This window comes from Haemaphysalis longicornis, unplaced genomic scaffold, assembly GCF_048455015.1.
Source record: "Haemaphysalis longicornis isolate Haplotype H1 unplaced genomic scaffold, Haemaphysalis longicornis Haplotype H1 scaffold_12, whole genome shotgun sequence".
Classification (NCBI taxonomy): Eukaryota; Metazoa; Arthropoda; class Arachnida; order Ixodida; family Ixodidae; genus Haemaphysalis; species Haemaphysalis longicornis.
In genome coordinates this window covers 116,091,593-116,114,552 of record NW_027526225.1, presented here as the reverse complement: position 1 = coordinate 116,114,552, position 22,960 = coordinate 116,091,593, and the positions used below count along the sequence as shown (strand labels likewise).

Sequence of the window (22,960 nt, the reverse complement as noted above, 5' to 3'; positions counted from 1 at the left end):
AACGCGCAGCAGCCAACCCAACTTCAAACAGTGGGTTTCGCAAAACGATGATGATGATGGCGGTGACAAGCAAAGGCACATCAAGCGCCTATGGTACTGTACAGAAACTTTATTGATAGTCCCTGCAGACGGCTTGTCGCCCTGGTCTTGTTAGGGTAGCCGTCGTATCGGTTGGTATCTCGTCTACTTGGTCCGCGGCCCCGCTACTCCCTCGGGTCTACCTCGCCTGCCCATGGTCTGGGGCGGCAGTCTTCCCTCGGCTTCGCTGGGTCGCTGCTTTTCGAGTGCGGCCGAGACTTGCTGGACGGCCTGTGTCTGGGTCTTCCTGTCGTAGCTTCTCGTCGCTGCTTCTAGCCGCCGAGGTATTGTCTTGCTTGTTGCAGCTTCGTGTGGATTTTTGCTGCAGTCCCATAGGATGTGGGCCGTCGTGGCTCTCTCCTTCTGGCATGTGCGGCATAGGTCACTCGTGTATACGTCCTGGCACACGTGCTTCATTAGGGCTGAAGTGGGTAGCGTCTCCGTCTGGAGTTGCCGATATAGCACCGCTTCCTCCCTGGTCAGGAACGGGTGGGGTGGTGGCATCGTTCTTCTCTCGTGTCTGTACCACTTCGTTATCTCGTTGTATGTGGTCATGTTGTCTTTTGCCTCCCACCACCATGTTGGATCAGAATCCGCGTGGCTTCGCTGCTCACTCTTCCCCTGGCGTAGTTGCGTACTGCCGTTCTGGAATCGCTGAGTACGGTCGTGCACTCGGGTTCGGCGATGGCCACATTCTCTGCCTGATGCGCCTTCCGTGTGCGCACGCTCGCTGCTGCCTTGGCTGTCCCTGCCGTGGTTTTGACTGCGACTGCTGCGGAGGCTTTCTCGTCTCCCGGGTATTCGGCCGCATCCATGTGTACGGCTCTCTCGTCCCTAGCGTGGAGGTCGATGAGTGCCATGGCCCTCACCTCTCGCCTTTCCCTGTTACATTCTGGTTTCACGTTTCTCGGTATTGGGTGTACTCGTAGCCTTGTGCTGATGTCTTCTGGGATTGGCTCTTCTGTTCTATCTTGTTCCCTCAGGTTGATGCCGAGGTTCCTTAATACTTGTCTGCAGCCTGTTCCTGTTTCCGTGAGGCGCGCGAGCTGCGTCGTTCTTTGTGCCCCTGCTATTTCCTCCAGTGTGTTGTGCACTCCGAGGGCCAGGAGTTTCTCTGTGCTCGTGCCGTCGATGAGCTCGAGTGCCACCTTATACGCCTTGCGTATAAGCCCGTTGATTTTGTTCCGCTCGCATTGCCTCCAGCTGTGGAATGCTGCCACTTAAGTTAAGGCTTACTGCGAATGATTGTACGAGTCTCATAAGGCTCTCCTCCTTCATTCCTGCTTTCTTGTTTGATACTCTCTTTATGAGTCGTATGGCCGCGTTTACTTTGGCCGTTAGTCGGTTGACCGTCTCGCCGTTCACCCTATTCCGTTCGATTAGCCTGCCAAGTACCCGAATATTCTCTACCTCAGGGACCGTGTGGCCGCTTCTCGTCTTGATCCTGATCTTGTCTCACTTTCTCTCGGGTTTGCCTCCCTTTGTCCTTCCGGTTGTCCTCTTTGGTGGAATAACTAGTAGCTCAGACTTGCTTGGGGAGCAGATGAGTCCGGACCCGTCTAGCTGCTCTTCGATGGCCTCGACTGCCTCTTGCAGCGTGCTCTCGATGTACCCGTCGCTTCCCCCCGGTACCCACAGCGTCGTCGTCAGCGTATATGGCGTGTTGAACCCCCGCAACTCGCGAGAGTCTCTCGGTCACTCTGATCATTATCAGATTGAAGAGTAACGGCGAGATGACCGAGCCTTGGGGGGTTCCGACGCTGCCCAGCTTCTTCTCCGGTAGCCGCAGGTCACCGGCGTTGATCTCAGTGGTTCTGTTCGTCAGGAAGTATTTGACGTACGCGTATATGTTCGCCTGCCAATGTTTAGCCACGCCACTTACGTGCTCTGGAGGTCCAGGCCCAGTGTGACCTTGTTGTCTCTCGTTCCAGTTGTGTCGTCGAGGATCTCGGGATTTAATTGAATCACCGCGTCCTGGATGCCGAGCTTGTTCCTAAACCCGATGATCGTGTCGGGGTTGAGCCCTCTGTCTTCGAGGTACTTCTGCCATATGTTCATGAGGACGTGTTCTAGCGCGTATACACAGGACGTGAGCGAGATCGGTCTGAGGTTCTCGATACCGAGTGGTTTGCCTGGCTTGGGGATTAGGATGGTCTTGGCCGCCTTCCATTGCCGGGGCAGTGACCCGGTGCGCCAGCACTTGTTGAAGTAGGCCGTAAGGTTCTCGATGGCCGTTTCGTTTAGATTTTTGAGTGCTCTGTTTTTGACGCGGTCGGGTCAAGCTGCCGACTTGGTGTTCAGGTCTCGTAGGTCGGCACCGACCTCACACACCTCGATGTCCTGGTCTAGCCCATCATTTTCTTCCCCCTGGTATTCCGGGTGCGCCTCTGTGAGTGCGGTCGGTAGGTACTTGTCGATTCTCCTCTTCGTCTCGTCTTCTCCGCGCTTTTTTCTGCCTTTGTGGATGATTCGGGCCAGGTTGTCATGCTGGTGGGATTTGGTTGCGCTCTCGTCTAGGAGGCTTTCCAGCATTCTCCGCGTATTGTCGCAGTGCATCTGGCTGTCCGCCGCGTTGCACGCTTTATTCCATTGTTGGGTGCGCAGCATCCTGCTGTGGGCTTCTATGTCCCTGTTGAGTTCGGCCGCCTCAAGAAAAATCCCGGGCCATCTCCACTAACGTGAAACCTGCGGAGGGGCGAAGCATGCAGAGTATAAGTGTATTCAAAGTTCGTGTGTCTTTCTCGTGCCCCACGGCGCACGCTAATTGGGCGCCGCAGAAGCGCCGGTGGAAGAAGTAATCGCGCGCTTGCTGAGTTGGTGGCGCCCTCTCTTCTGTAGAACTGGATTTAATCAAATTGCACGCCCCATCTGCCTTAGATTGAGGTAGTGACAGGGGTCAACGCGAGGGCAGTGCAATGCCCGCGCCCCGCCCTGGGGCTCGTCCTCGGTGATCAACGAGGCCCCCGCACGAGGCAAGTACGCCTTTTCTAGCTTCGACCGACGACCCAACGCTGTCAGGTTGCGTGTCCTTTCGTCACAACCGCTCTCCATAGACGTACGTCGCATCATGACGTCAGTGATCCCCCGTGGCGCATGCGTCGGTGGGGAGTGCTGTCAAAATAGTACCTGCTACAAAACGGCAAATGGCAAACCTTTCGGTGGTCGCGTGGGTATCCATCGCCGTCAAAAGAGTGGCTGCTTCAGGCGGTTGTTGTGGAGGGGATGCCGTGTTGCCCAAACGCTGTTGTCACGTATGAAGCAGGTTTGCCACATCTAACGGACTGAGAAGTGCCTGACAAATGGTGACAGTGGGGTTATTCAATAATAGCGCACTCTTAGCCGTTCGCCCGTTCTGTTTTGTCAGTGGTCGTGCGATGAGATCTTTTTTTTTTTCGAGTATAAATTATTAGATCACCGGATGTAACGAAGCTTCGAACATCGCCGCTTTAAGAAGCGAGCTAAGGAGCACGCGAGAAAGTAGCGGTGGAAATGGATACATAAAAGACCGAAGCCAGAAGGCCGAGCCCGAGACGCTTATGGAAAGCGGTGGTGCCTTACAATCGCCGTTTAAGGTCCCCCCCCCCCTCCCCTAGGTGGTAACTTCGAAGCTACAACCGCAGGAAACTACCAAAGTTTCGCTTATTCGTGTTAGAATTGCGATAGATGAGCATCTTGCAGCTCCAGTACACGGCGTTTCATAAGAAGTTTAGGCTAACCTTGACTTGACTAACATTGACTTGTCTTAACACATGAAGCTAGGTTGTAAGCTGGCTAAGTTCCTTCGCCTGAAGAACCAGCAATGCACTCATTGAACCTTCGTCATTGTCTACACGCGAATATGGGGTATACGGTCCGTGGACTAGAGGCAGGGGGGACATGGTGTAGTGCTGGTCCCGGCGGGGCTTCCCGACGGGACCCGCGTACTCTCGACAACCGCGTTTAGGCGCAGGCGGTGGCGTATAGGCGTTTCCTAGTCAACACAGCCAAGCGACGCATGGCGCCATCTAGGGGCATGTTTGAAGCTATGTCCACGTGCATGTGGCCCTCAATTAAATCGCTTAGAGCCACTTGGTCTCGTAGTGTAGTAGTTCCGCTCCTGCGAAGCGAACATCCTAACCCGGGTTCAAATCCCCTTACCGCTGTCTTTATCATTTTCAAGGTTTTGTCATATTTGAATAATAACATTTGTTATCACGCATATAATCTATTTATGACATCCTTACGCGTTATAAATGGGCTTTCGGGTATTTTCGTTGCCTTTTTGTCAGTTTTAGCTACTGCTTCTTGCGGCTTTCCCCTTTTCGGCTGGTTTCGGCTATTTCTGTTGTATATTTTTCTACACCGTGGTTTTCAACCATTGCAGGTCGCTTTGGCTGTTATTTATTTCAGTTAGGGTGGCTATATGCTGTGATATAACCCCGGTAAGCAAGCTCAGGTGACGGCTGGCTGTACTGACTAGGAAACTCATATACGCGAGGCGGTGCGAAGCTGGGGCCAGGATAGGGATATACCCATACATTTACCAAACGTGTATCAGGACGCGAACAATGGTTGGTGATGAATGCAATGAGCGGCCATGACAGAGCCCGCACCGGCTGCACGCCAGCCCATCCATTGCCGTCGTCGATTTTGGGACATGGCTCCATGAGTCATTCCACCACTCCCGCCTCTCCCGTGACAATATTTTGTGTGCTTTGTGGGTTCATTTAGCCAAAAGTTTGAGCCGGTTTGTTAATTTTACTTTGTTCTTTTAAACACGCGCGGACATAGCCTACCTCTTTTGGTGCCTCAGATAACTGCAGGGTACTTGTGGTTTCTAGGCATTGGGCAGTAACTTGGGGACCTATGAAGCACCTCTCAGGGTACTGAAATCAGAGCAAAATAAATTAGGGCTGACAGGAATAAAAAAACTCAGCTCGGCTATGCCAGGATATACGTAGAGTGAGCTAGTGTTCAGCTGGTTATTCTTAGGCTTCCTGGTTGTCTAGGATTAGCTTATTATCAGCCTTACTGATGCTAAAACGATTTCCAATCCAATCCAATCCAATCCAATCCAGTCGCGGCGGCGGTTGCGGATCCGGCGCGCCAGCTGTGCGCCGTGAGACGGGACTGCTCCTCGCGCATACGGAGCACGGCTCTCCAGGAGCCACGCGAAACTGCTCTACCTCGGCCAGTGTTGCTCACGCTACAAAGAGCTTAATTACTGCAGAATTGAGAGAAATCAGGAAAGTTCGGGTGGCATTGCAAAAAGCGGACGCAGAATGAACGGTGAAATAAATGACGTAGCAAGGGAACATTATTTTGACGCCGGCAGAGAACAAGGTCTGGACACAAGAAAAAAAAAAAAAACGCTAGAGAGAAAAATTAAATTCGCATAATGGGGCTAAGCTTGACGAGCAACAGTTATTGGAGAACCTTGCCTCATACGAAATCACCCGCGGCTTACAATTACCGACGAGACACGTTCTAAAATGTTTTGTTTTTAGTTCTTAATGACTATTTGCAATTCTTTGGCCTCTTTTCTCGACCGCAACGGCCCCTGCACCATCCCCTCGAGAAGGCAGCCGCTTTTCCTGCAACGGTTGCCGACTCCCCATTGCTCCGAGTACATCTACTACGCCCTGTACCCGAGTGCGATGGGCGCCCTTCCCAAGTACGACGTCCCCGAAGCAAACGCTCTGCGTGCACTTCGCTATCTGACCAATTCACTGCGCCACAACAACAAAAAGGTGCTGCTTCACGCGACCGTCGGCGGCGCCCGTGACGACTCGGCCAGCTTCGTCCGCATGCTGAGGAACTACCGGGACCGTACGGCGTTTGTCAACTCCCTGGCCGACAGCAGATCCTACAATCTGTTCGATGTGAGTACTTGAAGTGGTTATACGCCTAGAGGGGCCACGAGGACAGCATACAGCTTTGTTTTGTTCGAAAGATTATGGAATATGTGCGGTTCTTGGGGGCGACCTAGCCAGTACTCCGGCGCAGGCTACCACGCTAGCTGCCGGAGTGATAACCACGTAGAACCCCTCACCTACGGCAGCCCAGCGAGGTTCGCCGATACGAGGACACAATAGGCAGTAGTGCCGAAGCACAGCCGTTTATTTGGGAACGCGCAAAACATACGAGCACAAAGCTCGACGGCGTTCACGAACCACGCCATCCGGTCGTGATCGCGAACGGGAGGCAGGCATTCACGGGGCGTGACAACAACGGTCCCCACCTGTGATCCATGGTCTGCCGCGGCCGCGCTGATCCGCCGGTGTCACAGCCTGGCTGCGCGCAGTCGTTCGCGGACGAGCCAACACCAACTGGAAAGCGCGCGGAGTGGTGGTGCCATCTCTCGGGGCGCCGACGAACCAGCGGAGTGCCGGACCGGTTTCAGCTCATCGCGTCTCTCCACGAAGCGCGCCCCAGCTCGGGATTGCGGGTCGCGGTTCTCCATGATTTCCACAAGTTTTAGTGTTTCTTTAATACCCTCAGTGCATTTATGGTAGCGAACGGTGCGGTTCGATGAGAAATGTAACAAAGACAGAATTTTCGTTCTCCCCTTGCATCGCGCGTTTCTTGACGTTGTACATGCTCAAACTCCACAATGGCGCGGTGTAATCCTATCCACCCCTGTGCTTCACACCCTAAAGCAAAGTTGCGATTGGAATATTCCGGATATAGCTGAATTTTAAATTCCTCGTGCTGGGAAATAGTGTGCCGAGCTTTCTAAACTTTATTTTTGCGCAGGAAACAGAAGTAAGTGCACTGCTGTAGCCACATGCAAAGAGAGAGACAGAGATAGAGAATGAAAAAAGAACGGCTGGAAGAAAGGAAAAATTGCGAAAGCAATATTGCAAATGTGCCAAATTATTCTTCTTTCAAGTCAGAAGCTCAAATAAGGAAAACTGCTGTGCACTTATGCTGCCATTGGCAATAGGTTCGCAAGTGCTGGCCCATTCGCAGCCCCTAAAGTTGCAAATGCAATCATGCGAAGTCAGGGCAACTCAACATTAAGGGGGAAAATGAACGTAAAAATTTGTTCATCGCCTCTGCCTTGCCAAAAGAAAGTTAATTCTATTCTAATTCCTCGTCTATGTACATTCCTCTTCTCTCCACCGCCCACGTCCCCTCATATCTCGCTCCTTCGACGATAAACACGGTGGAGGTCAGCTCAAATCAATTCACGCAATTCAGCGCCTGCTCACGCGCTATCTATTGGAACTTGTTTTTACCGTTGGAATTGGAATTGCGCCTCGAAGTATGAGCTCGGGCGCGAGCCTTTTTTTGTGTGTTTTAGGTCAAAACATTGTTCTCAATGCGTTTTTTAAAATTTCCTATTTGCGCAAAGTTTTAATTTTAGCGAAGATCGAGCACATATATATTTTTAATTAAAAGAACAATGCTTTGCCTCGAATATGCCTAACGGCTTCTTTTTGCGCATTACTGCTGACAAGTATGAAATATTGTACCAGATTTACTAGTTTGGAAATGATTTGCCTATATAAGCTACTTGCTCAATAATTACTTTAACTTTTGGCCGTGTGGTTGAAACGAGGCGTGGAAAGACAGACAGACAGACAGACAGACAGAGACGGACGGACGGTCGGTCGGTCGGTCGGTCGGTCGGTCGGTCGGTCGGTCGGTCGGACGGTCGGTCGGGCGGACGGTCGGTCGGACGGACGGACGGTCGGGCGGACGGTCGGGCGGACGGTCGGTCGGTCGGGCGGACGGTCGGGCGGGCGGACTGACGGAGCAAAATTATCGGATTTAAATAGCCCAGAAAGACTATGGTCTGAAAATTTTAGCAGTGGATTAGCTCGGCTATGCCAGGATTACGTAGCGTGAGCATGTACAGCTGGTTATTCTTACCTTTCCTGGTTATCTAGGAAACGCCCCGCTATATGTATACCACCACTGATACCTTTGCGCATGCGCACAAAATGAGAGGAGATATCAAGCGGCTCCCGCGCAGCGTCAGATTTGGCTACTGCGCAACGGAGGCGCACAGCTTGGCACGCGCCGGCGCCATTTCGTCTGCCGCGGCTATGACGTCACTCCTCTGGAATGCGCAGACGGGCGAGGCGCGCGCGGTGGCGGTGGCGGCGGCCCCGGCGCCCCAGCTGTGCGCCGTGAGACGTCACTGCTCCTCGCGCATGCGCAGCACGGCTGTCCAGGAGCCACGCGAAACTGCTCAACCTCGGCTAGTGTAGCTTGCGTTACAAAACCCTGGTTTAGGAGCGCTCGCGTTCGCTAAGCCACAGCCGCTCGATGGAAACAACCTTGCTTCCATCGAGCGGCCGTGGCTAAGCGGTTGTGAGAAAGGAGAAGCCTGCAAACGAAGGCACGTAAATCGACCGGGTGTGTGAAGATCAGTGACGAAGCCTCTGCGTGCCACTGACGAAGCACTCCACCTCGCGCAATGACGTTGCACTCACAGCCAAACTTCGTCATGCCCCGGCGTCACCGGCGGTATCATTTGCAGTTTACGAGGTATATATGTTCGATATATTTCTATATGCAGAAGTTTCGGCGAGAGTCTGCGAGCCATTTTCGAAGGGAGTAGAAACCGGTTTTCGGATCGCAAAAAAAAAAAAAAAAAAAAAATACAGAGGGCTTTAGTAATACGAAGGGCTCACACTGCTCTTTTTTGATATATCTTAGGGCATGCAATTCTCAAACATACTATTAGTATCTAAAAAAATAACATTTACGCAACTACATTTGCATATAAACCTGGATTGGCGAGAATTAACGAAAAGTGCGTGTAGTTTTACATAACTGCTGTAGTTATTGCGGCCCTCGGCGAGGGCGTGTACTATTTTTTCTCGTGTCAATTTAAATACTGCTTTACGCCGGGTATAAACGATGAAAGGCATGAGCTGATCTATTGAATTCAGACGCAAAAAGAAGTTTGAGAAAATCACATAATGGCCAATAGCAGAGAAGTTTTGCGCACTGCGAGAAAATATTTGTAATTTACGCACTATGTTTTCTACATGCGGAGTTTTTGCTGTGACAGAGCATGTGCGGGCCAGCATTGTCTGCTCAATATTCATACCTGCATGCGGTGCACTTTTGAGTGCATGCGGGAACTTTATATGATGCTTCCGTACTGCCGCACGTCGGCTGGTAATGGAACCTCAAGTAGTTCCCGACGAATCAGAAGTTCCTGTCGACAGTAACAACGCGTAGGAATACCATTTTAACTTCCGTCAAAGTCCATACCTCTCAGTTTTCTTAATCATTTTCTGTTACAATTGTACTCAACCCAAAGTGCAGTACCTGTTTAACACGCACAGCCCGGAAGGTGCACAAAGACTTGTGAGGCAAACAGGACAGACAATTTAACACTATTCACCGCCATACGCAATTAAGTGTCTTGTTTGCTTACATGACAGTCCTCTATAGCGCTGTTACGTGTTAGAAATACCAACTTTGTCAACTACTTAATTTTTTCGAGGTACCGAACAGAGATGGCAAAATTACTTTTAAAAAGTAATGAAATTACATTACTCATTACTTTTTACAATTTTCTAAAATGTAATTAAAGTACATTAGAAATTACAGGTGGCCAAAAGTAATGACATTACATCACTATTACTTTTCAAAAGTAATGAAATTACTTTGAAATTATTTTAAAAACAATTCATCACTCATACACTACCAACTCACATACACATTAATTACACTTAAACACATATGCACTTCAATCTCAAAACTATTTGTTTATACACCAACTTATGTACAATTTATTTACAGTGTTAGATTTGATATGTTAGATATCTTTATTACATCTCAGAAGTAGCTGCGGTTCAAAGTGGGCATTGGAAAGGTGTCCCCGTTTGAACGACAGAGTGTTTTTTTTTTTCCATTCTAAGAAGACGCCCCCGCTGGCGCGGATGAGGGCAGGATTGTGCAGGACATAACGAAGAACTTTTTTTTCATTTTCAGCAGCGGGTTTACACCAGTGACCAGTGTCACGAAGCCTTGAACACAATCAGTACGTTTTTGTTTAACCCGACTGACTGTTGCCACGGCAAGCCATGAACGCATGAAAAGGGAACGAAGAGGCACGAGAAAGCAGACAGAGCTCTCATCGAAGCGTAGTTTCCTTCGCGTTCGTAGAGTTACAATGCCCAGAGACTCTTTGGGTATCGGAACTCTACAACTTTTTATGCCGTTGGAGAAGCGGATAGGGTATATCGTAGTCGAAAGTAATTGGGAATATAATGAGTAATTTCTATGAAATTACTGGCCTGAAGTAATTAATTGATCGATTGATTGTAGGGTTTAACGCGCCGACGCAACGCAGGCGATGAGGCGCGCCGTAGTGGAGGGCTCCGGATTAATTTTGACCACCTGGGGATCTTTAACGTGCGCCGAAATCTCGTACACACGGGCGATTTTGCTTTTCGCCTCCATCAGAAAAGCGACCGCCGCGGCCGGGAATCGAGCCCGCGACCTCGTGCTCAGCAGCGCAACGCCTTAGCCACTGAGCCACCGCGGCGGGTGGCCTGAAGTAATTAATTACATTACTAAATTACCAACACTCCAAACTAATTCATTACATTACACATTACAGCAAAAGGGAATTTAATTACCGTAATTTAATTACTATAATTTCATTACTGCCAAGTCTGGTACCGCACGTGTTTGAGTTATCAGCAACAAACATGCTATCGCGCGTTTCACCTCACTCAGGGCGTGAATATCCACTGGGACCGTCCCGGCGATGACTGCGACAATAAAGCCACGGAAGACGACTTTGCGCCGATGATTGAGAAGCTGAGGAAGCTGAGGCTGCGGGTCCTCCTCACCGTCCCTCCCGTGCTCGGCCTGGTGCGACAGTTCCGGCTGCACGGCATCCTTCAGCACCTGCACTACATCGTCGTCACGACGCACGCACTCGTGAGAAAGGTGAGGTCACGGTACGTCCTATCTTGAGGGGCCGGGAAGCCAAATTACAATATTGTTTGTTTTGAGGGAACGAGCCTTTGGTAACTCTCTCAACTAAGTTCGAACCCTGAAGGCGTTTTCTTAACCAGAAGGCGGAAACCGGCATTGAAAGACTTTAGAATTTCACGATATATGCATGACGTCAGCAGTGCAGCAATACAGGGGACACTAAAACATAGTTACCCGTACGTTAAAGGGACCCTGCAACAGTTTCGATAACCACTTTCACTCTTTCCTTCGCGTCTGCTGGAACCACGCCGAAAGCTATAGTTATCGCCAGCACGGAGCGGCACTGCGTGATTTCTTCGTCGCATCAGATACGCCTTCCATTTCTGCTCTGTTTTTGTGGCTTTTTTTTTAAGTTGCTATCTAAAAGCGTTCACACAGCCGTCAGCTTCTCCGTCACGGCACCGTCACGTCAAAAAATCGCGACGGTGACGTAAACGAAGCAGCGTTCGTACTGGAGCTCTCCGTCAGAGTACAGGGGCGTCTGCCTGGTGATCAGTTTATGCTATAATTGAGCATGCTTAATCTGAAAAGTAAAGAAAATGGCTCAGATTTTTACGTGTGCTCACTTTTCGCTAAATGTAGCCGTAAAAAAATTGTTTTCTGATTGGCTGGTTGACCACGGTCATGGTCCCGCCGCGTTGAGCGAAAGGAAACGTAGAGCTTGGCTTCCCGTCACCGTCGCACCGTTTTCGGCGAGAAATCGCCCGAGAAACCATCGCACATGACGGTGACGTGACGGTGACGTGACGGGGTGAAAAATGGCTGTGTGAAGGAGGGCGAAGAACGTCAAGACCGGGAAAGAGGGAACAATCTTTTGAGCGAGTTTTCAAGTTATCTGATGGAAATAGAGCAGTAATTTCTGGCTGAGGTACTTTGCGACCCTCTAATCCAAGTAGTGGGTGTGTTGGGTGACTGCGTTCTGCAAGCATTTAAGATTTCAAAAATGTTGAAAAAAGTGCAGCAGGGTCCCTTTAACTTCCCATTATCATGTAAGTGATACGATCAAACGAGACTATAAAACACCGCTACAACTGCACAACAGCCATGTTTCTTGACTGTGGATTTGTCGGCGTACGCCAGTCGCTCAGACGTCATATTGACATCATAGTGACCGGCGCTTAAGTGGAGGGTGAGTCGCCACTGTTTCATCTGTTTTTCTTAATATCTGCCTCACTTTTCCTGAGTTGGCGTAAAGTTCGCATAACTTTTTATTGTGTGAATTGAGTGTCTTTAATGGACCAAACTTGTATTTTGTCTTTATGGCCCCTGTCGCGAATTTCCAATTTACCGCCAACATTGATGATGATAGAGATGCCGACGAGGGGGTGGCATGTTCACACGCGCATGAGTTGGGAACAACGGCGCTCGGATCTCCGTGAGCGGCTGAACGTATCGCTTTTGACGGTCGCCAATAAACGCTGAAGATCGTCTTTTCCCGCCGAAATTTGAACGTGTAAAGGGCGTGTCGATTGGGTGTCCCAGTTATCATGCACCAAGATTTTAATAAAGCAATGACGTTACTCGAAGAAAACCTACCGCATAACGTTTCCAGTACAGCAAGTAGCGGCCAGTGCTTTTTTTACGTAAATAAGTAATTATTTGTAATTAAGTATCTAATCATAGAAGTACTGTATCTAACCACGAGGGGCATCTAACTTAGGTATTATCGGCGGCTAATTAATTGTGTGCTCATTTATTCTCACTGCTGAAGAAGGCCCGCGAAATATGAAAAGTACCACGTGACGGCGCTCCCGCCCGCATCAGAGCCTTCTATATTAGAAGGCTCTGGCCCGCATCACAAAGCAGTGCCCTCTAACAGGCTGCCTCTGAGTTAGCCGGAATGAAATAAAGAAAAAAATAATGATGAAATCGCGACCGACTTTGTGCCTTACCTGACACAGACGCCCCGCGAAACTTGCTGTTGCTGCTCCTTCTATGCCATTATCAAGGTGATGCGCCGACTCTTCGAGCCTGTAACAGGCAAATAAGCTGTTGTTTTTATGATGAACGGTACCCAACTCGCCCAACTTTCAATTCTTTCCCAGTTTAGGTTTTTACAGCGAAGCTGTTAGCCTCTTTTTGGTCGGAAAATTTCGTGTCGTAAACGAGAAATCCAGGCAGGATCCAGCAGTTGTCGCCCAAGACGCCGAGCGCGTGCGTCAGGCTTGGCGGGAGCCAGCATTTGCCGCAGAGAAGCCCATGCAGTCTTTCTTTGCTATCAGGCATACAGCGTAGAGTTGAGTATTGATTAGAAAAATTAGCCCCATCTTCCCGAAGGGAACGCTGAGTGGATGCGGAGCATCTCGGGGTTCCGTTGTGTTTCCGTTGTGTTCGTAGAAGAACGGAGTGAAGTGGAGTCAACCGCAGCAAGCGCTGAACTGAACGCGCGCAGCGCGCTACCCGATTTACATTCAGGGTTGGAGGAGAGGAGACGAGAGGAGGAGAGATGCGCAAGCGCCGAGCATTCGCGCCGACGAAGCTCAGGGTCCGCCGCTCGCTTCAAGCGTTTGCGCTCAGCGTCGCGTGCCCTTCGCTGCGCAGCTTTGTCTTCAGTGGACGTAGCGTTGCTGTTGGTTTGTGGGGTGGTGCTGACGCTTGCTTGCGCCAACCCACTAACTGACGGGACTGTTGCTTCCATCACACTTCATCGGAAGAACGGAGTGAAGTGGAGTCAACCGCAGCAAGCGCTGAACTGAACGCGCGCAGCGCGCTACCCGATTTACATTCAAGGTTGAAGGAGAGGAGACGAGAGGAGGAGAGATGCGCAAGCGCCGAGCATGCGCCGCGAAAGCAGAAGCGAGAACGCGGGAGAAGCGAAAGCGAAGTGCACGCAGCTGGTACGAGAGGCGAAGTGGCAGGAGTATCGCGCAGCTGTGGGAGAGAGGGAAGGAGGAGAGTTGCGCATGCGCAGTGCGAGTGCGGACGCCGACGCGGGACATGCCCAGACTATAAGATGCTCCGCATCTAAAAATGGCAGCATCTCCACCCCGTGGATGATGGGGAGGGTGCGGAGCGGAGTAAGGGGACTCGAAGTGACATCCAAGTTGCGCCCCGAGTGACATCCGATTTGCGCCCCGACCGTCATTAGATTCGAGCTGTGAGTTGAACGAAACTAACTCATGGCTCAAATCGAATTTCGCTTGATTTTCGCTTGATGGTGGTGTGCGCACGGATGGACGCGGACGGACATTGGGAGGTCATAAGGTACTCCGCACCGTTACGGGCGAGGGAGTAAGCCGTTTGCCTCTCGGGTACTAACTCACGGTTGTAGCCCAATGGTTAAGACAACTGACACTAACTCTGTCTGGTCTACCAGACACAGGCTCGAATCCTGCCGGGGCCTGTGTGATTTTTTTCGATGGTAAATGCTATGCGCACGGACGCGAACGGACATTGTGCGGTCCTAAGGTACTCCGCAGCTAAAAACACACAAAAAAAAACATGGAAACCACACAATAGATGATAATGCGCCTGTGAACAATGGGACCCCCCAATACGTACCTGGTATAGACCTGAGATTAACAGCGCGAAAGAACGGGACAACAAGGGAGTAGACTAACACAGCGCTTACGGAGAAAGAAATCAGTTATTTAGATAGCTAGCAGAATCCACGCGCGGAGGAGCCTCCGATATGTGGTGGACTGTTTGTGCTGGTCTGCTTTAGCTGTGCCGATTACTGTGTTTAGATTGCGCGGCATTTGGTTCTTGCTTTTGTGTGTAAAACATTTTTAGTTAAGTCTAGCATCACGTGTCACCCTCCTTTTTTCTATTTGTTGCTGTCCAGGGATAATAAAACTTCAGTTGTTAGTCAGCGCTGTGTTAGTCTACTCCTCTGTTGTCCCGTTCTTTCGCGGTGTTAATCTCAGAAATACGTACCAACTGGCCCGCCTACAATACGTGTGGTATAGACCAAGTTTGCAGCTGCTCGCGAATAGGGGAGTTGACGTCATGATGCGAAGGCGAGCGCTTGCGTCAGGCTGTGCCGCCAGAGAAGCCGAGCGCACGTGACGAGACCGCCGATACGACGAGGAACATTTCATACCCTCCCACACCAGCATGCGTACAGTTTACAAAAGCTTCGTTGGACATCCACTTTCTCAGGGCGAGATGGCGGCCTTTTTCTTTGGCCCCCATGAACTTGTTGCCGTGCTGAACTTGTTTGGCCGTCAAATTTTCAAAGCGTGTTTGGTTTGCGGTGAACCTATTACGCTTTGAGGAGGAGGTATACGCTGGTGTCATTGTTGTCTGCATAGACCCCCCTCACATCTACTTTCTCCCTCTAGCGGAAATATTTGGCAAATACTATCTCCGTGTCGTTTAGCAGTGTCGTGTACTTCCGGCTGCGCAAGCGGAAACTTTTGCGAATGAGTGACATTGCCGTTATTACCTAACCGTGAATGAGCTGTGGTTTCTGAATGCCATTTATAATTGCGTGGTTAACATGTCCAACAGCAAGCAAGAGAAATAGTGTAATGGTGAGCGGCAGTAAAATAATACACATTTTGGTGCTATATGCTTGTAGGCCTCTGAAAAAAATAGCAGTGGCTTCATGTTCAATCGCGCTAAGTATGCAGACGAACGGACACTAACGGACAGGGACGAGGCGCAATTGAACATGAAGAACCACCAATTAGCCCCAATCTACGTCCTTTTGAGCAGTGGCTTAGCTCGGATATGCCAGGATATACGAAGCGTGAACTAAGGTTCAGCTGGTTATTTTTAGGTTTCCTGGTTGTCTGGGATTAGCTGATTGTCATGCTTACTGCTGCTAAAATCATTTTCAATCCACTCTAATTCAATCTAATCCAGTCGCGGCAGCGGGGCCGGTGGCGGTGGCTTCGGCGCGCCAGCTGGGCGCCGCGAGACGGCACTGCATGCTCCTCGCGCATGCGCGCACGGCTCTCCAGGAGCCACGCGAAGCTGCTCAACCTCGGCCAGTGTAGCTCAGGCTACAAAAGAGCGAAAGCAGGTGAAAATGTGCTGCTTACTAGCCTACGTAGCATCCCTGACAGCCCGGGCCGGTATGCGGGGGAAATGAGATCGCTTTACTGCGTGTCTAAGCTTCTCGCTGGCGTCATCCAGCAATATTTCGAACTCTACTCCGAACCTGTGTGCGGTTCTGACTCGAGGTGGCTTTTGCAGGACATCCTTGATTGCAGCGGGAGGGGTGACTTCGCTGCCGCCTCGTTCCCCCCAGTTCGAGACTACATCTTGTCTTTGGGGGTCGCCCCTAACTTTGCTGATAGACTGGCCTACACCATATCGGTGCGTGGACACATCAAATTTGCGTGATCGACATGTATGAGGCGCACAAAAGAAAGCTATGCGACGTGTGAGGCTTCGTAATTTGGATGGGAGATATGATGTTGCCACGCGATTTTAGCGGTATACACTTCAAAGAAAGCTGCACTCTTTGTCAAAGTTTTCTTAACCAATCCTAAGCCTTTTCGACCACAAAGAATTCAAAGAACAAGCTTTACGTTTAAATGTGATAAAAATATTTTATGACAGTAACAAAGAAATGTGTTTTCTCTAGCTTTGCGGCATCAAATCTTTCAGCCTCGCTCGGGACGTAAGCTTTTACATTGAATTTTTTGCGCACTGTGCGTTTCCGGCTTGGCGTTGAAAAGTTTGAGAAAGACTGTACCTTGCAGACCAGCTTGTGGTTCAAAATAAATTACCCGTGAAGAGATAAATACAAGTTTGTTATATTCAAAGGATTTGCTGCTTTATAGTACGCTCAGCGTTTTTCCGACAACAAACGGCGCATTCTTCAAAAAAAAAAAATTAAACAGTCTAAAAATAAATTAAATCTGCACTGTACGTTTTGTGGCGTCAGCAAGGATCTATATAATGGGCAGGTACCTAAAAGAAAAGTTACTATGTTGACTGAGGCTGTCGTTAGCTGCAAAAGGCCCCTTTGGTTACCTTGGTTACCGGCCACCTGCCTAGATGGTGCAGAGATACCGTTCAAGGACCACTTTTCGCACTCTGTTTGCTTCTGAGCAGACTTGTACCTGCAGTATTTCTATTCGGGTGGTCATAATCGTTTCGGAAAACATTGTGTATGAGTCGAAAAACAGGGTCGCGTAAGTGGCAGTGTCTCTTTATGACAGTTAGCCAATGTCGTATCAGACAAGCCCAACGCGTCTGACGGTGGGGTTAGACAGCGTTGGCCGGTGTAGTGACGCACTGACTGCTTACTCTCTACTTGCCCGTTAGTAACTGTTATTGTTTACCACCACCATTCTTACTGCTACAAAATTATGCACTAAATTCAAGCGCAAATAGCTTATTCTGGAACCCTCCGCGGTGGCTCATTGGCTAAGGCGTCCTGCTGCTGAGCACGAAGGCGCCGGTTCGATTCCGGCCGCGGCGGCTGCTTTTCTGATGGAGGCGAAAAGCAAAAACGATTTCGGCGCACGGTAAAGATCCCCAGGTGGTCAAAATTAATCCTGAGCCCTCCGCTACGGCGCGCCTCATTGCCTTCGTTGCGTCGGCGCGTTAAACCTTACAATGAATGAATGAATGAATGAATCAATCAATCAATCAATCAATCAATCAATCAATCAATCAATCAATCAATCAATCAATCAATCAATCAATCAATCAATCAATCAATCAATCAATCAATCAATCAATCAATCAATCAATCAATCAATCAATCAATCAATCAATCAATCAATCAATCAATCAATCAATCAATGAATCAATCAATCAATGAATCAATGGATTAATCAATGAATCAATGAATCAATCAATCAATCAATCAATCAGCTTATTCTGGTAGCTTATAATTTCTGTTTTTTCTCATTGTGTAGCTATTTACCTAGAGTAAGTTAAAAGTGGTGTCATTTTTATTCTAGCGAGGCAATGAATGAAACTTCATTTTGTCGCCATGGCCCCTTTAAGCTGTTTCTTTAAGTAGGAAGTAAGGCAATTTTTTACGCAGTACATTGTTGGCTGACGGCAACAGATGGCCTTACTGTCGTCCGCGGGAACTTTGTACCAATTTGATGGTATCGGAATGGTGTGAGTGCAGGTGGGAGTCCACATGCTCCGGATGACTCTGCCGATCACCCACCCGCGACTTGTGGACCCGGCCAGCGTGGCCATGGCTTCCAACGGGCCATTGGGGACGCCGGAAAAGATCAGCTACGAAACGGTCTGCCGACTGAAGAGGCGCTCCTTCGACAACGACACGGAGTGCTCATGGACTCTCGAAAAGGGCGCCGACGACTTCACAGAGGTGCGTACTGTGAAGGCCGTTAGCGTCAGTATTTAACATTGGACATTCAACGTCAAAATTAGCGTTCATCTTAAGCGCACAAAAAACACGCGGACACAGAAGACAGGGGCAAGCGCTACTTTCAAGTAAATTTTATTGAATCAGTGCGACATATATAGCAGCAAAAAGACAAGAGATACAGAAAAGTTAACTATTATACAGAGATTAGAATAACGGAATCACTTGGCACTGTCCCACACGTGTGAGTCATTACCACGACCAGTTCTTTTTTAAGAACGCTGCCTCCTTATCCGACAAGGCTACCGATGTTGTACTGACACACTGGAAATCGCCTATCTGCATTTCAGCTGCCTCCACTATCTCACGCGAGCGCTGATCAGAGTCCGGAAGCAATATCACAGAGTTTACAAAGTACGGCTCATACGGGGGGCATTCACCGCAGCGAGTTGCCGGGTTCCCATCCTTTCTTTTGTGTACGTTATTTTGATGTTCGCGTAACGTGGAGTTGACACACCGTCCCGTCTGGCCTACATATATACTTTTACGCAGGCCAACGAAACACGGTGCACAACCCCTCTATCGCATTCTACGTACTTGTTTTGGTGCCCAACGCTACAGCCAGTATTTTATTTTTGTACAGGACATGTGCGTCTGCAAAGCCTCGCGAGCTTGATTGGTGGGGGCATTACAACACGAACGCCAGCCCTCTGCCCTATTTTCTTCAGCCGATGTGTGATACCGTGCAAATACGGTATAACCGCCGTCTTACGGCGCTCGTTGCAGTCATGCTGAAATGCAGTTAGGCGATTTCCAGTGTGTCAGTACAACATCGGTAGCCTTGTCGGATAAGGAGGCAGCGTTCTTAAAAAAGCGCTGGTGGTGGTAATGACTGACACGTGTGGGACAGTGACAAGTGATTCCGTTATTCTAATCTCTGTATAATCGTAACCTTTTATGTATCTCTTGCTTTTTTGCTGGTATATATTTCGCCCTGATTCAATAAAATTTAGTTGGAAATCTTGCCCTTGTCTTCTGTGTCCGTGTGTTTTTTGTTCGCTTAAGATGAACGCTATGGAATACCAACTAGCCCGAACGCAAGCCCTTCGTCAAAATTAGCTTGCCAGGAAAGACGAGATTGTGCGGCACTACAGCCAGTAACTTTGTTTGTTACGGGCCATGCACCACAGACCAAGTGTTTCACAGGACATCGTAACGAGGATTCCAATGGTAAGATAGTTGTGGATGGGTACTGGGATTTGCAGAGCCCCCACATTCCACTGTTCCGCATAGACTTTACTGCACGCTCGTTTAAGTATTTTATATTAGAGGGTACTTTGCCCCCCTGAACGCATCCTGCTCTTCCTGGGCCCATATTAATTCTCCTCAATCCAAGTCAGGTTTATTTCCCAGAAGCAAGTGTACGGCTTTCTGGCTAAAAGCTGCTTGACTAGCTTGACAAAGGCTCAGAAAGCCGTTACAAGGCACAGGAGACAAGCTACATAAATGCAGCTAGAATACACGTTTTAACTTGGCCAGTTTTACAAAATACGTCATAAAGAACCAAATTTGATGAAAAGGAAAATAAACAAAGTTGATAACGGGGTCACAAATATGAATTGAAAGTTTTGGTTCATTCTCACATAGAAAGTCCGTATGCACTATACATAAGCAATATATTTGAGAAATGCGGAGAAATGCAACATCAATCCGTTCCATTCAACCTAAACCCATTCTAATCCGTCTTAATCAACCGTATTTACTTTATTCCATCGTAAGACACCTTAATCAGTCGTACTAAATATTACTGTCAATTAAAAATCAATAATTATTGACTTTGGTAATCATTAGTCATATCTTACACACGGTAGCATGCTTTGGTTCGCTTCTAACCTTCCTCGGCTTATGACACCATTGTCGACGCCTGAGTCAGTCATGGACACCTTGTAGTAACATACTTTCTAGTAACGCCTTCTAGTAACACATTCTAGTAACATACTCTAGTAACATCTAGTAACATGAGGCTTTTGCCTCAAGAAACATAAAAAACCGCTGCTACCTCACCATGCAGCGCAGTAGTCTCCACCAGTGAGCTATGCTGCTCTGGCCCCCCCCCCCCCCCCGAACTCATTGCCATCGTTGTGGCCGGGGTGCCGAACTCCCTGGAGCACAAAATTACACATTAATGCTTTCGCATTACTTTTGGCCTGTCTGTCTGTCTGTCTGTCTGCCTGTATGTTTGTCTGTCTGTGACTCGATTCAGCCGCCCGGCCAAAATGAAATAAAATCTGCGCAATAGTCTTATATACTCAGAGCCAAATCTAAACTTCGAAGTCCGGTGTAACTGTTCTTACTTGTCAACATTGTTGAACAAAAGCAAGACATTACGTAAATATAAGGGAGAAAATGAATGAATAAGTGATATTTTCAGTGTTCCTTTATTAAAAAAAATAGGAATGCTTGGTTTTTGCGATAGCAAATGAAATACTATGTATACATCAACGGCAGAAAACCGTCGCCTGCTATTGCCAGCGCTACTACATGGCGGCATTTAAGAATCAAGCGGCAACACCAATGAAAGGTACCACTAGATGGATCCACGTTCAGCTTGGAACGCTTGTGCAGTAGGGCATGGTGGTTGTATAAGCGTTGTAGTAGGGTGCCTCAATTCACGCGCGTCTCCGCCGTACGGCAGCGCTGGCATCGATACAGCAGTAGAACGCGGTAAATTTAAATTGACTTGAGCAAACCTCTAGCGCGTTATTTTGGGAGGAACGAGACGGGAAAGGAACAGCATGAGAGGTGAGCGGAAAAGAGAAGGGATGCATTTACTTGCCAGGGGCGCTAGTTGACTGTCGTCTTGCGTAGACATTTGAAACGAAAGGAGCAGATACGCGGCCAATTTTTTGATTTACTTATTACGGGACTAACTGCGCGACATGTCAGTACGACGGGTAGGGCGGAAGGAGGTACAGCGCATGGACAAATGGAATGGGAACACGAAAATATGAACCAGACACACGGAAATTTGAAACACACTGCTCGTGGATGTGTAATAATGGCGCGTCATTGGTATATTTATAAATCCACTTTTCCTAACTTTGAAAGACGATAGCCTTTCTTGGGATACTTAAGCCCAGAAATTTTGCTCTGTCTGTCCGTCTGTCTGTCCGTGGCTCGATTATTCAGCCACACAGCCAAAGTGAAACTAAGTCTGCCGCAATAGTCTTATATACTCACAGCGAAATCTAAACGTCTAAGTCCGGTTTATATGTTCATACTTGTCAACATTGTTGAACAAGAAAAAGACAGTACGCAAATATAAGACAGGAAATTGATACGCAAGATATATTAACCGTGTTCCTTTATAAGAAAATCCATGGGTGCTTTATTTTTTGCGAAATGAAATACTACATCCATTGCAGAAAACAAAAGCATACTGTCGCCTGCTGTCGCCCGCACCACTACCGCTTCTGGCGGCATTTTAAGAAATCAAGCTGCAACAGTTACGAAAGGTTACACTAGATAGGTTCCACGTTCTGCTTGGAAAACACATGGACTGGGGCACCTCGATTCACGCGCGCCTCCTCCGTACGGCAGCGCTGGCATCGAGGCACCCGCGGCCTGAAGCAGTGGAACGCGGTACATTTAAATCGACTTGAGCAAAACTTTAGCGTGTTTACTTTGGGAGGACAGCGACGCAAGAGGAACATGAGAGTTGAGCAGGTAAGCGAAGGGAGGCAAATGTCGGCAAAGAGTATAGTCTTTTGACGACATTTGCAACGATACGCGGCCACTTTTTCCACTGTGACTAAGCAACGCCTCAATTTGACTTACACAAAAAGAAATCGCGCTTTTCGTGTGTCCTGGTTCATTTTTCGTGTTCCCATTTCATTTGTCTATGACTGCACGAATCGCCAAGCATATATGGTGCAGTTACATATTTAAAAAAAAGTACCATGCAATAAAAGAAGAGAATGTTGAACAGACATGCAGCTAGGGTGTCCTTTTAAGGTGGGTAACGGAATACAAGTGGACGATTATAACCGTCTTGGGAGAATTGTCAGTGGTGACCCATATCATTGAAAGAAATTAAAAGCAGGAGTATGTCGATAAGTGTTTCGTAAGCAAACCCAAAGTTTTAGCCGTAAGCTGCCTTTGCCCCTAAAACTATACCGGTATATAACCAGTGATGACATATGGTGCGGAAACTTGAGGGCTTACTAAGCGCCTTAAAAGCAAACTCAACTATTCCCGACGAATCATGCAATAAGAAATGCTAGTTGCAACGCTCAGACACTACCCTGGACTAGGGATTAAACTCGCGTAAAAGATATGCGAGTTCAGATTAGGCGAAAGAAGTGCGCCTGGGCAGATCGTGTAATGTCGACGAAGAGCAACCGTTCAGAGGAGGGGCTTTCAAGGAACAGTAAAGCAACCGAGGGGAAACCCAAGGTTCGATGGGGGATGTACTAAGAAAATTATAAATAATAATAAAAAAATAATAATGCCACGTAATAAAGCCACTCTTGGGACCATACACCACCGACACACGCAACAGACAGGCGGAAGTTGCCTTAGCTGGATTACGGATAGGCCACACACATGTAACACACTCACACCTGCTCACTGGTTCCTCAAGACCATTGTGTGGCAGGTGCGGAAAGGGCCTATCCGTAACAC

General features: G+C 48.7%; 1 protein-coding gene across 2 annotated transcripts in view; it reads left to right on the top strand.

The window, feature by feature from the left end:
• Nucleotides 1–22,960, top strand: part of LOC144163332 (uncharacterized) — a 46,740-nt gene that overhangs the window by 22,061 nt on the left and 1,719 nt on the right. The window contains exons 4-7 of one of the 2 annotated variants that reach the window (XM_077694266.1): nt 5,639–5,939; nt 10,768–10,983; nt 16,174–16,296; nt 18,074–18,280. In XM_077694266.1, the coding sequence (XP_077550392.1) occupies nt 5,639–5,939; nt 10,768–10,983; nt 16,174–16,296; nt 18,074–18,280 (847 nt within the window). The remainder of the gene's footprint in view (nt 1–5,638; nt 5,940–10,767; nt 10,984–16,173; nt 16,297–18,073; nt 18,281–22,960) is intronic. The other variant, XM_077694267.1, reaches the window with a different exon arrangement.